Source organism: Brachycentrus maculatus, unplaced genomic scaffold, assembly GCF_059751285.1.
Source record: "Brachycentrus maculatus isolate JH-2025_06_01 unplaced genomic scaffold, ASM5975128v1 h1tg000175l, whole genome shotgun sequence".
NCBI classification, from domain to species: domain Eukaryota; kingdom Metazoa; phylum Arthropoda; class Insecta; order Trichoptera; family Brachycentridae; genus Brachycentrus; species Brachycentrus maculatus.
The window spans coordinates 1,508,536-1,523,560 of record NW_028280927.1 but is presented as its reverse complement, the minus strand read 5'-3'; the positions used below and the strand labels follow the sequence as shown (position 1 = coordinate 1,523,560).

The 15,025-nt window shown below is 35.1% G+C and overlaps 1 protein-coding gene across 1 annotated transcript; it reads right to left on the bottom strand.

Moving 5' to 3' along the window:
• Positions 1-2,615: 2,615 nt before the first annotated feature.
• Positions 2,616-12,788, bottom strand: LOC148308167 (protein claret segregational-like). Its single transcript, XM_088262227.1, has 8 exons — positions 11,788-12,788; positions 10,862-10,964; positions 9,897-10,042; positions 8,627-8,750; positions 6,577-6,676; positions 5,519-5,669; positions 4,788-5,051; positions 2,616-3,145 (listed from the first exon to the last, which is right to left on the bottom strand). Exons 1-8 carry the CDS (start codon positions 12,583-12,585, stop codon positions 2,894-2,896), a joined length of 1,938 nt encoding a protein of 645 aa, XP_088118353.1. The 5' UTR covers positions 12,586-12,788; the 3' UTR covers positions 2,616-2,893.
• Positions 12,789-15,025: the final 2,237 nt, after the last annotated feature.

Genomic DNA, 15,025 nt, shown 5'->3' with positions numbered 1-15,025 from the left:
TAAAAACGATAGAGGTTTCACTGTATATACTTTTTTAATTTTTTTTATATGACCAGTGACCGGGTTTCGTCGTTATCGACATCACCAGCCTGATATCAGTAATGACAAAACCTGGTCACTGATCAAATAAAACAAAAATGAAGTGGAAAATCAAATATAGTGGAAAAAACTATATAGCTGTTGTTTTATTGTATCAAAAACTTAGCTGAAAAGAAAAATCGAGAAAAAGTAACAAATGCCATCTTAATCAGGCAACAGAAAAGTCGTGAATTGCCAATATTTCTTGATAAACTTGCATCTATGTAAATAACTTTTGTGAGGCATTGCAATTTTTTTTAAATGAAAAAACTAATACAAAAAATAATATAAACAAAAGAAATGTTGGAAAAATAATCACACCAATTTTTTTTATAAAACTTTAATAATACAGGTAATTTACTGTGTCAAGATCTAAAAACAATTTATACAAAATCATCTAAGATTATTTTAAGTCTAAGAAATCATAATACAACCAGTCGACAAAAGAATTGTCGCATCTTTGTGCAAAGCTACTTAAAAACTATAGAAATGTATTGACATTCTTGGCTGACGCACATATGTAGGGCTAAATAAAATAAAATTCTAATATATTATTACGTACTTATAAATATATTATCACTAAACAGAAAAAGAATACCAAATTATGCTTGTACACTTTTATGATAAAGAAAAAGTTAGTCAAGAAATTGAAAAGGCCTAAACTCAAATATTTTTTCAAATTAATGAAAATAATGTCGCAGGAATCAGAATGCTACTATGTATACAGAACCCAAAGTACAGCAAGAGCAAGTATATATATGTGGGTAGCGATGATATGGGTTGTTTGGAAGATATTGCTTTTTAGCAATAAGCCCGCCAATGTACTTATTTATTTTCTGTACGTGAAGTTTAAATAAATAAAATATTGAGATAAATTTTTGGGTTTTTGCATTCTACCATAATGGTATACATACTGCTATTTTTTTTATAATTGTGGTTTTTAATAAAAAACAATATTGGATAAGGATATGGGACAAACAGGAAAATAACGGAGATATCAGAGATAATAGTATTAAAAAAATACATTTATTAGTGTTTATTTAAAATGAAAAAGAAAAACATTAAATTTATAAAATTAGATTAAAATTAAAATTAAATTCATGGTCACTTATGATACAAAAATCTATATACAAATCTAAATCCTATTTCATCCAAAGCCCAAAATATGAATTTACAAAATAAGGGAGTGTTTGTTTGCATTTGTTTAATTTTTAGATGGAATAGAGTATTATATTCACTTATAAAAGGCTCTTTATGAATGTATGTGTCATTGGCGGTAAAACTCAAAAGTCACCAAATTTTAAAATTTCATAAATATGTATGTTACACCGAATCCGTGAAATTGGCAAATAGGATTTTATGGCGATTCGCTAGCTATTCTACAATTCCACCCTGCATAGCTCCTGCTAGTAAATATACTTTTTTATCAATCATTTTGCGATAGTTTTCGAAAAAATAGGCACTCATCATTTTTCAACAAAAGTAAAAAATAAGTACAAAAAAAATAAAAATTATTTTTAGGCATTTAACAAGAGTTAAGTTTAATAAGTTTTAGGTGAGAATGTCAATACATTGATATTTGCATATCATTTCATAGAAAAATTCAACAGATGGCACATTAAACTTGTGTGTGAATGGTTCCATTAATATTTATATTTCGGGGTGTAAAAATCAGAGTAAATACATTTTAATAATGGGTAGAGTGGTAGAGTAAGATATTAAAGCATAAAGTAATCGCTTAAACCAGCCGATGAAAAATTGTAAGCTCTGTAAATGCTTAGACATTCATATTCACTTCAAAACAAAAACAACAAAAAAAGTGAGTTTTAATTGAGATATCTATAAGAGTTAGTCCACAAACACCGTCTTACTTACGCAAAAATGTTGCACAAATTAGTATATTTTGGTGTGCGCGAACTACAGCTTTGTCATCCATTCACACCTGCTTACTTGGACAAACGTAGTTGGTAATAGCAATGTATCAGGTACTAGTAAAGGGCGCTCAACATATCCCTTAGGGATCGAAAAACGAATGTTTGGATAAGGGAAAAGACCAAGGTAACAGATGTGTGTCAAAGAATCGCGTAACTAAAGTGGAACTGGACAGGTAATGTGGCACGTATGTCTGAGGTTAGGTGGATAAAAAAGGTTCTCGACTGGAGGTCTAGAATGACATGCAGAAGCGTGGGTAGGTCTCAGGCAAGACGGTCCAATGACATTAAAATAGTGGCGGGCCTGCACTGGAAGAGTCGCGTCCAACAGAGAACTGCGGAAGTCCAAGAGGGAGGCCTTTGTTCAATGCGGAACAAAAGAAGGCTGAAGTAAGTAACTCTTCTTGTTCAAAGGAAAAGTGATCATAATTTATATTTGAAGCACTAACTTTGTGATTTTCCATTTTATAATTGAAATGTAACATTGTTTTAAAATCACTATAAATATTTTATTATAACTTAATTATAATGTCTACCGGTTTCGAAGCTAACCGCTTCTTTATCAAGAATGATTAATACTTAGTATTAATCAGTCTTGATAAAGAAGCGGTTAGCTTCGAATCCGGTAGACATTATAATTAAGTTATAATAAAATATTTATAGTGATTTTAAAACAAAGTTACATTTTAATTATGAAAAGTGATCAGCCTTCGCTGCTTCAGGTACAAGTCTAGGGTAATATTGAATAAATATTTATTTGACCCCCCCCCCCCTGGGAATCCAGTATGGTAGCTGAGCGTGCTGATCATTACACTACGGAGGCAGAGTAAGTAAGTAAGGTGCTAGTAACTGGACTATAGGCAGATCGGAGTATGGACTGTGGACTATGAGGCGGAGGAGGCGGGGGCCGGGGCGGCCAGCGCAATGTTGCGGCGCGCCTGCGCCGTGGAGCAGTGGCCGACCTGCGTGGCGAAGCGCAGTGTGCTGAGGCTCTCGTGGGCGCACTCCTCGTAGGGCGCGGCGGCGGCCACCAGCAGCGCCTTGGCCGCGCCGCCCAGCTGGGGCTCCAGCAGGCGGGTCAGCTTGCTGTTCCGGAAGGGCACGTGTTCCTGCTTCTGCTGCAGGGCTAGGATCACCTGCGCACAGACACACAACCTCATATACTCACTAATAGGGTGTGAATTACTAATTGTCTTCTTCATTCTTCTTCAAACCCTTATCCGCACCTGATGGTGCATAGGGCACTGTATTGTATAAACAATGCAGTGCCCTATTTTTTTTGCATCCCTTATGTCGCTGCGACCATATTAGGTCCATGTGACCTCCCTCTGTATTACAACTCACTGCCAAGACCTACGTGAGTCATGTAACTCCCGGTCTTGGTGGTAGGAGCTTCACCTTCTCGGAGTCCAGTAGAGGTCCTCCAAGGATGTGACTTTGTTTGCGAGCGAGCAGTGCCCTATGCAACTATTTAATTTTTAAATATTATAATATAAAATGAAAATGAATTTATTTTAACAAAATAAGTATTGTTGGTTAACCTGTTAACCGGGCGGGACGTAAAAATATGTCAAACGTTAACAATATCAGGTACGTGTAAGACGTATCGCTCACTCCTTTCAAGAACGTCACAAATCGAAAATCGTCAATTTTCAGTTGTGCATGTTTTCGGAATGCCCAGATAATGTACTAAATGCCAGCAAAAGAAGCATATTTTTAACTTAATATTTACCCGCTACAGGGCAGAAAGTGTTGTTTTTGCATTTTGAAGAAAAGGTATTGTTTAGTTATTTTTTTAAATATACTAAATATTATTTTAAATGGAGAAAAACCTTTTGGTTTTACCTAAAAAAATCTGTTGCACAGTAAAAAGTTCAATAAGTGGCTCGATATTTATTTTTAATACATTGTATTATATTTTTAAACTTTAAAAACGTTCTACTGAAAAATCAAGTTTTTTGATTTATGACGTTCTTGAAAGGAGTTAGCGATATGAATATGTTACGCCCTGGAATGGACGGGCCTTTGTTTTCCAATAACAAAGGTAATTAGTCATCCATACATGTCTCGACATGAATTCTTTTCTATTTGTTTGTAATTTTGTATTTTCCTTTGTGATTTATGTATAAATAAATGAAAAAATACATATTTTAAAGTCATTTATTTTAAGCATAAATAAAATATATGAAATTAACGTCCACCGGGCGTGATGTACCGACACGTCCTAGTAAAAGAGTTCGCCCCCATTGTATGTTGCTTAACCTGTTAACCGAGCGGGACGCATAAATACGTCCAACACAAACAATATCGGGTACAGGAAGGATATATGAATACGTCCTTGAAATATATGTTTATTATATTATTATAATTATGGACGTATATTTATCGAACAACAAAGGTATTAGTCATCCATACATCGGCTGTCCAAACTCAAAACACAGTAAGGGACATTTTTTTTGTTGTACGTTTTTTTGCATTTTTTGACTAAGTAGATTCTACTTAATCCAAAAATGCAAAAAAAAAACATACTACAAAAAAATGTCCCTTACTGTGTTTTGAATTTGGACAGCCGACATGTCTCGACGTGAATTTAAGACACGGAGTTAATCAATATTCGCACCCGTTACAAGTTGCGTAATTGGACAGCGGACCACCCGGTTAACAGGTTAAATGAAAAGTGAACTCCGCGGTTAACAGGTTAATAAATATTTTATAGAAAAAATTACTTTTACATTTTTATTTAAATAAATTAAATAAATACGTGGGGGGTACACTCACCTGGCCTAGCTCGGAGAGGCTTCGGTTGATGTTCTTGGTCTCCTTGAGACGCTGCGTGAGCTTGGCGCTCTCGCTGCCCGCCAGGTCCACGAGGCACAGGCGAGCGCCTAGCAGGAGGTCGCGCGCCACGTGCCGCCCCAGCAGGCGCACGCGCGCCACCGAGTGCGAGCGCGACGAGCGCTCGTTGCCCGCTGTGGCGGCCGTCTGCCGGTGGGCCTGCGCCCGTGCCGCCAGCCTCAGCAGCTCCTCGGCGCTCCGCACCTCCTGAAGGAATCACACCAACGAGAATAAGAGCCGGGTACGGCAGACAACCTCGCTCCATCCACTTGGACATTCCAGGATTATTTACTCATTTATTTATTTATTTTCTTTTATGTATAATACATTACAATTTTTATCATTTATAACATAAAAAACATACGTAGCATAATGTCACATTAGTTTGAAAATGCCATAACAAGGGGAAACAATCGTCTCAAATTTTATTTTTGTGTGTATATTTAATAATATGTACAATAATCAATTTAGTAGACTCTTTAAATCAGTGTTTGATTTTAATATTTAATAAATTAGTTAAAACGGAGTTCTAAAATTAAATGTCAAATGTATTAATAGTGATAATTTTGTCATTAGAATATCTTGGTGGCATGGCGTCATGACTAACCTCGTGTAAATGCCATCATACACCACCACTAAGAAAATTCTCTTTAACATAATAGCCTGTTACATACCTGCTCTGTCAAGTTGGTGACGTAGACATCAGATCCCTTGGCGTCCAGCATGCGGATGTCGAGGTCCCGAGGGTCCCGAGACGGCTGCAGCAAGTCAAACAGCTGCTCGTTGTAGATCTCCAGGAAGGAGGCGTGCACCGTGTAGTCCCACCTGCAAGTCCCATCCGCATATTACTACTTATTCAGTTCTGATGGCAACCATCAGACAACCATCATGAGCTATATAAAGGCTAACTTTCATACTACTACTACTCGGCTGTCCAAACTCAAAACACAGTAAGGGACATTTTTTTGTAGTATGTTTTTTTTTGCATTTTTGGACTAAGTAGATTCTACTTAGTCCAAAAATGCAAAAAAAACGTACTACAAAAAAAATGTCCTTGACTGTGTTTTAAGTTTGGACAGCCGAACTATCATGCCGTTTCTCCGCAGGGGTAGGCAAAGAGGATGGAATGCCACACTCTTCTGTCCTGAGATACGATCCTCGCTTTTTTTACATCCATACATCTAGTCATACATTCCCTCCGATTACGCAGAGTTTTGACACCACCAGATTTATGGTTCTGATTGATCTGATCGTGCCGAGTCTTTTTTGCCCGCCGTCGTTCTGTTCTCCCGCTCACATTTGCTAAATATACTTTCTTAGTCATTCTCTTGTTATCCATTCGCTCCATGTGTCCATACCACCTTAAAAAAAACTTTTCTTTAACTTTTAAATTATCCCTAGTTCAGCCGCACATTCTTTTCTTATATCTCCGATTTTAATTGTCATACAACGATTTTCCACACATTCGTTTGAGGAAGCGCATTTCAACAGCGTTCACTCTGCTTTCATCGTTCCTTTGCAATTTCCATGTTTCGCTTCCATAAATCAGTGTCGGTACCAGCACTCCGTTGTGAACCGTCTTATTTACTTCCAATCACTGATCAAAGCACCATTTATTCTATTCCCTGCATCCACTCTTCTCTCAATATCTTTTAGATTTAATTTTTAACATTTTGCATTTGGCAAGATGGGTTGATATGAATGGCTGAAATAGTCTCCGTGAACAACTTACCCTGATTTGGAGAGCTGCTTGATGGATTCAAAGAGCATCGTGCAACTGCGCGGTATGACACCGGGAGATTGTCCCGTTCCCTCCATTGTGTACGTCTTACCTAAATTTCAGATATTATAATTATCTACTGCATCAAGGCAACTCCAGACATTGTAGCATGAAATTATATCAGTATGTATTTCGTATATCAAAAGCATTGTTAACTTTATGGTATGGCAATACAACACTCTCCTTATCATTAATCATTCACTTTGTGTAATACCAATTTTAAGTGGTATTACATAAAGTGAACGATGAATAATAAGGAGGGTGTTATATCACTATGGCTTGTATGATTAATAAATAAAAGACATGATGGCAATTATCTTGTTTTTAATATAATTTAATTGGCTTCACATATTGCTCACTCCGTTCAACAACATCATATATCAAATATTGTCAATTTTCAGTTGTGCATGTTTTCAGAATGCTCAGAAAATGTACTATTTCCCAGCAAAAGTGGCATATTTTAGGGACATGTATCTCATTATTAACGATATTTAGTATCCACCTACATAAATATGTTAACGATAATACAACAATTAAGTTTTTTTTTAAATAACATGAATCAAATGATGTGGTCATTTGTTGTTTTACTTGAAGTACTGATCCAGTTTTAATAAATTAGTGGATTCAGTTGCTAACTTATCAATTAATCATATATATTCTTATTTAAGTTGTAATGAACATCCACTAAGAAAATCAAAAAACTTAGTTTTATCATCTCGTAGTTGTTGTTTTATATGTATGTACTTTATACAAGGTAGTTTAACTGCTGTTGCAATTTAAATATGGTGGTAGTATAAAGTATTATCTTGTCATTTGATCGCGATTATACTTATTCAAGAAACTAAGCTTCCACGAAACTTCCACTAAGAAAATCATTGAATTAATTTGAATTATTTCATTGTTATTTTTTATATTTAAAATTTTTAATATTTAATGTTTTAAACGTCACATCGCTCACTCCTTTCAACAACGTCATATATCAAAAATCGTAAATTTTCAGTTGTGCATGTTTTTGGAATGCCCAGAAAATGTACTATATCCCACCAAAGGCGGCATATTTTTAGCTTAATATTTACCCGCTACAGGGCATAAAGTGTTGTTTTTGCATTTTGAAGAAAAGGTATTGTTTTTTATTTTTAATAAACTAAATATTTTTCAAATGGAGAAAAAACATTCAGGTTTTACCTAAAAAGATCTGTTGCACAGTAAAAAGTTCAATAAGTGGCTTGATATTTATTTTTAATACATTTCATTATATTCTTAAACTTTAAAAACGATCTCCTGAAAAATCAAGTTTTTTAAAAATATGTATGACGTTGTTGAAAGGAGTGAGCGATATATCATATTAACTGACTGAAATTAATATTGGTTAGTATACTATGTACATATGTATACAGATATTGTGACTCCAAAATGCCTTTCATGTATCTATAATGAAAACACGTCGAATAAGAAATTAACAATGCTATTTGACAATAAACCATATGCCGTCATAAAACGTTTGATGAGGGAAATTTGATGACGTATGCGAATGCACATTTTTCGTTTTATTCAAATACCTAAAGTTTAAACCTTCATATCTCCCTAGTTCTCTACAGATTTCAATAAGAATGTCACCGATAGTCTTGTGATTTTTCATATTAATTTATCAGCCAATAATCACACATCGTGATATTTATCCATTGATATTATAAGTGAAAAAAATTACAGGGTGCATTGTATAAAAACTAGAATATTAAGACAGAATTGTTGAACTTTAACCACTTCACTGACGAATTTTGGCAAGAAACAAAAAAAGTCGAAACAAACAAAAACTTAAAGTCGAAACAAGTTTGTCCGAACACCGCTCGGGTTAGTCGATAATGGGTCAATATTTGACTTCGACTTTGAGTCGGAATACGATTTACCCAAGTTATACTCGGGCTCGTCAAATGCAATACAACCTCCATACCCGAGCCACGCTCGCGCTGGGTATTAAAGTATATTTTAAAATGTATTTTACCTGAACCAGTCTGTCCGTAAGCAAATATGCAGACATTGTATCCATCCAGAGCACTCTGCACCAGACACGATACCTCTTCCCACACATCCTCCTGGCTGCTGGAGGGACCAAACACTCGATCAAACTGGACCGAGAAATCACACGGTTAATTTACATTCAGTTGAGCAAAGCCGCAAATCCACAGAAACAAGTGGCGCTCAGCTATTGCTATTAGTAGATGTCTTCATGCACTCCGTGCGTGCCACAATTCATATTCCATTTCAATAAAATCCGACAGCAAACACACTGCGAACAACTGCAATGCACACAAATGCTTGTGATGCTCATCTGAAACTACTTACTTTAAAAGTAACGGCAAGTATAATCACATCTATACTGCCCAAAGATTTGGAAAACCATCTGTACATTATCTTTGGTCGAACAAACCACCTGCAGTTATTTTTAGCGAAAAAAAATACAAATACAATCAAGCTATTTCTTCAATATGCCTAATCACGCAGACATCACACATTGTTTGCGGGAAACGCTTAGAAGCATCTTTTACATACTGTTGGTAAGGAGCGAGGGACGCTTATAAGCATTCTATTTGCTTGATTTTAATAGAGCGCGATAGATGCCAAAAAAAACAATGTAGAGATTGGAATTGGGTTTGCGGTTACCAGTGATTAGTATACGACCCTAATCAGTATACTAATTAGGGTCGGGGTTGGTGAAAAAACCACCTGACAGCAATGTGTTGAAGGTTTCAGACTTGTACAATCCTTCAGAAGTTAGAATACTACTATGATGACTCTTTTCCTATTTATAGCTGCAAGAAACAGTCAACGAGCTGCACCCGTATCAGTCTCTCAAAACATCAGTAGTGAAAAGTAATGCAAATACAGCATTACAAGATCAAACAGCATTTTACAATAAATATTTTGCTTTATTTGTCCGCCTCTGCGATATAATGGTCAGCTATTCAGCTACCATGCTAGAGGTCCCGGGTTCCATCTCCAGGAGGGGGGGGTGAAAATAAATATTAGTGAATTTATACTCTAAAATTTGGTCCGCGCAAAAAACCGTAGGAGTGATCACCTTGCCTTCATGTAAGCAACTATCAATACCATGCAGAGCCCTATGCACCATTGGGTCTGGATAAGGATTTAGAAGAAGAATAAATTTGCTTGCATTTTGATTTTTGACTTTGCCGAATCTCAATACAGTCGAGGGTTAATAAGATTGCGGTGCCAACTTGACATTACGAGTGAGTTGCTGGTGTTTTCCTTACCTTGAAGTCGTGCTTGGCGAGTCTCCGGTGTGCGCCCGGCTCGCAGCGTTCCAGCTCGATGGTGCACGCGTCGGGGAAGTTGAGTGCCGCCACGGCCTTGCCGGCCGCCAGCGCCGGTCGCACCCGGCATATGACTCTTATGTTGCCTGCAACCAGACAATAATCTCTTAACAATCTAGTGCAGATAGTATTCAAATATGCTGGCATATCGTATATGGGGTTAATGTTTTCAATTGAATTATACATTTAGAAGAACTAACTGGTTATCTATAAAAAAAGAGACTAAAATTAAATATGCTGATCTTTATATATAAATTTTTAAACAATAAATTACCCAAATATTTTAAGAATAAAATAGCGTTAAACAAAAATTTTCATGAACATATTACTCGAAATAAGGATAGAATAAGACTGCCATTGTTGAAAAAACCGAGTCACAAAATTGTTTAATGTATAAGAGTTTGAAAATGTATGATGAGATGCCTGAATGTATGAAGAATGAAGACAATTTAATAATAAATGTTTGTTAACTGTAATAAGATGTAAATATATATGTTTATATATATATGATGTTAATTAAGTGTAAAAAATAGTTTATATTAGTGTAACATACGCTAATTAAAGAAATAAATTATAAAAAATTAACCAACACGGAAAAGACGGAAATGTGTCAATAAAATTAAAATACAATTTAAAAAAATTAACCTCATATAAAATTCCCTCCGATAATGCGGTACCTATCTCAACGTTATAGGGGGGGTTTACTGTACATATTTTGTGTAACTCATTTATGTTAGTGAATTGATTGATGAACTATTTCTGTACAATTCCCAAATAAATAAATGAATTAAATTAATTATTGTGTCAATAGTTTGGTAACTTTAATTTCCTGTAAATACAATAGACGGCCAGTTTTGAAATTGGGATACAGCATCAATGTTACAATTAAGGAGATTGGTAGTCACCTTTCATATCTTGTAATTTGTTGTGCAGGCTGCGTCTCTCCCAATGGAGGCGTTGGGTGGATTCCTGCAGTTCTTCAACATCCTGCACTTGCTTTGCGATAAGCTGAAATATACACACACTGTTATTTATAACCTATCTTAAAATAACGTATGTAGTTTTCATTAAAAATGTATATGAAATTAATCAATTCGTTTACCGACATTTTATCTCTATTATTATATGAAGACAAGATGATCAGTCCTGCGCTTCAGGGTAATATTAAATAAATATTAGGGTGAAAAAACACATTTAATTTTACCCCCCCTCTCCCTGAAAATCGAACCCAGGACATCCAGTATGGTAGCCAAATGTGCTAACCACTACATACACTACGTAGGCGGACAAATCAGACAAAAAACTTACTTCGGTCAAAATAATAATTCATATAACACATTATATCCCGTTAAAATTCATTCGCAATTTCATCTTATGAATTTTATTTTATTTTGTTATTAATTCTTCTTCTTTGTCTTCAAACCCTTATCCGCACCCCAATGGTGCATAGGGCACTGCATCGTATAAACGCAGTGTTATCGATCTTGATCATTAACATATAATACACATATTTTTATAAATACAAGTACCAAGCTCTAAATAAATCCACTTTTTTTTCAATTTTTTCTAAAAACGATCACACCTATATATATAGCATTCCTCAAAGTGCGAAGTGAAATATTTCAATTAAAAATGATAGTTTAAAAATGGTAATAAAGTTCTCAGGTCCCCGATTTCTAGCCAGTAAAATTAATCTTTGATACTATTACCATTGTATGCATGATTTGATGGTAATTTATTAGACTTCATAGAAGGGGTATAATCAATAATCATGAGAGGCGAAGGATAGACTAGTTTTTAATACGACATACAGTAGAAAGTTAATAAATACCTCTTCGTGTTGGCGATTAGTATCTTCACTTTGGTCAAGTTTCCTAGTTGTTTCTTCAAGCGTCCTCTTCGTCTCGTACAATTCAGAAGTAATTTGACTAAGCCTATCATTCAAGGATTCATTATCTTTCACTACAGTATCGTATTTCTGTTGCAACTCGTCTTTCTGTCCAGACAACTGCATGATCTTACTTCGGTCGGCTTCGGCGTTGACCTTAAATTCCTCCAAAGTCGTCGCGTAGCTTTCCCATTGAGCTCTCATCTCCAACAATTCCTCCGAGATGGTGTCGTGCGTCCTCTTCAGCTCCAAGTACTCGGCCTTCATCGGTTTATGCTTCTCCAGCAAATCGTTGAAGCGAGCCTTGTAATCGTAAGGCGCTATCTTCTTAGTAATCGGTTTAGTCGCGGTAGAAGCTTGAGTATTTGGCAAGATATTTCCATTTTTAGGTTGTTTCGCGGCTATAGCCGAGTTAACGGGAGCCCCGGGACGCTTGCCTCCGATGGAATTCTTCACGAACGGCTTGTTCTCTTTATTGTGGGCTACGAAATTTGATCTGATAGCGTCGGGCTTCGGAAGGAGAGGATGCAACACCAAACCGTTTCTATCGGATATCGGTCGTCGCGCGGGTCCCATTTGTAACTCCGAAAACGATTTACTTCTTCTTAAATTCGTTTGAGGCTTCTTCATCACAGGTAGAGATTCTTTTGATAATCCGATGCCGGGAATACTTCGCAATAAATTGCTTTTAGCCGGCTGCCAAACTTGTCTTATCTTGGGCAATTTACTCATCGAATCCATGTTTACTAACTTGAGCAGTATATTCTTCGGTAATATTAAATAAAAATGCACATAACTCTAATGTTTATAAATAACTTCAATGTTTTTCATTTGCGACAAATATAAAATTAATTGGTTTATTTTCAATAAACAAGCATAAACACGCACAAGACCCGATAAAAACAGCGCAGATCCAAACAAAAGTCAGTAAGACGGTTGAAACGGTTTGAAATTTGAATTTGAGGTGTTCAATAACTATTCGTTACTCGAAACCGGATACGAGTAATCGTTCTTTTTTCGGTTATCGGGTATTTCGGGTATCGGATTGGAGCTTGTAAATAATATCCGTGATTCGTTACTACACGCAGGGTTTTTTTTATTAACAAAAAAGGTCCCGGAACTCACTTCATTCCAAGCTTTTAACTAAAAGATATGTATTTTGCTATTCATTACAATACCATATTTTATCATTTTGACGAATTAAATAAATACAGATTCTATTACGTAAGCACAACCATTGTTTCGTCTAATGGATTTAGTAAGTTTAAAAAAACATATCCGTGCAAAAAGGTGCCGGAACGCCATTCCGCCACCTTTCATAAAAAAAACCATGACTACACGTATCATGGATTTGATTTTTAAAAAAACATAAAAATTCAATTAGGTTTAGAATTCGGTGAATAAATCAGCTTATAATTTTTAATTTTTGGTCGTCTGGTTAACGTCCCCGGTGCGATTTTTCAAACAAAATTCCAAAGCCAATGTTTTAGTAGCGAAGGTTTTTTTTTAAATCATTCACCATGCCAAAATTTTCAAGAGACTTTTTTTCGGCAGAAGATAACTTTTCGCGTTTTCGGCGAAGGGTTCCTGAGGAGCTAGTACTTTTTATTCGAAAGTAACGAACGAGTCCGAGTACTTAAAAGTAACGAGAATGTACAAGTCTAATTTGAATTTGTATAGTGTTGCCAATAATTGAGAATTACGTTTCTCTCATTTTTTTATTATTTAAAGTATCTATCTAGTGCACCTTACTAGAAATGTCTGATCTTTCTAGTATATATTCCTTGGTCTGATAATATTGTTTATAGTGATAACAACCAAAACATGTATTGTATTCAAATGTTTTGCTTGTTATCATTAAGAACAATGACTTATAGGTAATTTAAAAGAAAATTTGTCATCCTATTATTATTGCAAAACACAGATGCAAGTAAAATTTAATATTTTGTGTTTCTATTATTTAATTGATTTTGTAAAAAATTCGCTGTTTACTTTTTTTTGTAAGTTGATTTTATAAAAATAATTAACAAATAAAAGATTCACACTACCACTTAATTTTCATAAAAATTCCATTTCTCTATATTCGATAATCCAGACGATAAAAAACGAGAGAAAAGTAATCTGATTAATTTATTTTCTTTCCATCAAAATAAATCCCCTCTTCCCCCTTTTTAATTAGTGATTTTTCAAATTAACGTATTTGTTTTTATTACAAAGAAAAATAAATCTGGCTCTAAATGCATCATGTAAAAATACTTACCAGTCAACCAATGTTATATTTATTTCATTTACCCAAAGTTAATTGTCAGTCAAGAAAAAAAACTTCATTGCCTTTTTTCTTGTATAATAATCCACAACAAATTTATTTTCAGATAATAAAGTTGTTGTAGTAAATTATTCATTGAGGGTCTCTTTGCTTTACTTCATATATTTTTCCTTATCTTCCTATGTGCATGTCATGTCAGGTTCCCCCTGACGTCAACTATCACTTGAAAGTAATTGTCCTTGCCTTGGGTAGCTCTAAACAGTGCCTTGACGGTCCTGATTCCTGTCTAATCTCATATATTCGGGAGCCAGGTGATCTGTCTTCTGCCCACACCTCATGAACCTTCTATTAGATGCAATAACTCATATTTCTCTCCTCATACTTAGAACATGCCCCAGATAGAACATCTGGAACTTGATATTAGTCAGTAACTGTCCCCTTGCTCTTGCTCTTTGCAGTATGTTTGTGCAATACTCTCTTTAATAGGAAAAGTTGAAGACCACATCTTAGTTATTATTCAGAAATTGTATAACTCAATGAGTAAGTTATTGTTTTTTAAAACTCGCTAGGCAAATAGGACTCATGTGATGTCACATGGTCAAAACCAGAAATAATTCCAAATAATACATTTCTTTTGAATTTTTTGTGACATGGTGAAGTCATGCCGTAATATGTTTTTCTTGCCATACAATTTTTTTTTTAGAAAACGATTACAAGAAAATAATTTAAGGCAGCATTGAACTTTTTCTTTAAATTACCATTTCCTTAATAAAAAATCACTAATTATTGTACTATGTCATGTGTTTCGATGCTTTCTCGTTTAATTTGACTTTTTTGAAAAGATGACTTATTATCTCAATGGACTAGCCATTATAATCTTCACAAGTCCTACAGGGATGAGGGATAACAAATAAA

Coding starts and splice junctions, on each gene's coding strand:
- LOC148308167 (XM_088262227.1), bottom strand. CDS start 12,585: ATGGATTCGATGAGTAAATTGCCCAAGATAAGACAAGTTTGGCAGCCG. Junction 5,670..6,576: donor AAGCAGCTCTCCAAATCAGG/GTAAGTTGTTCA, acceptor TGGGACTTGCAG/GTGGGACTACACGGTGCACG. Junction 3,146..4,787: donor GCCTCTCCGAGCTAGGCCAG/GTGAGTGTACCC, acceptor GTCTGTGCGCAG/GTGATCCTAGCCCTGCAGCA.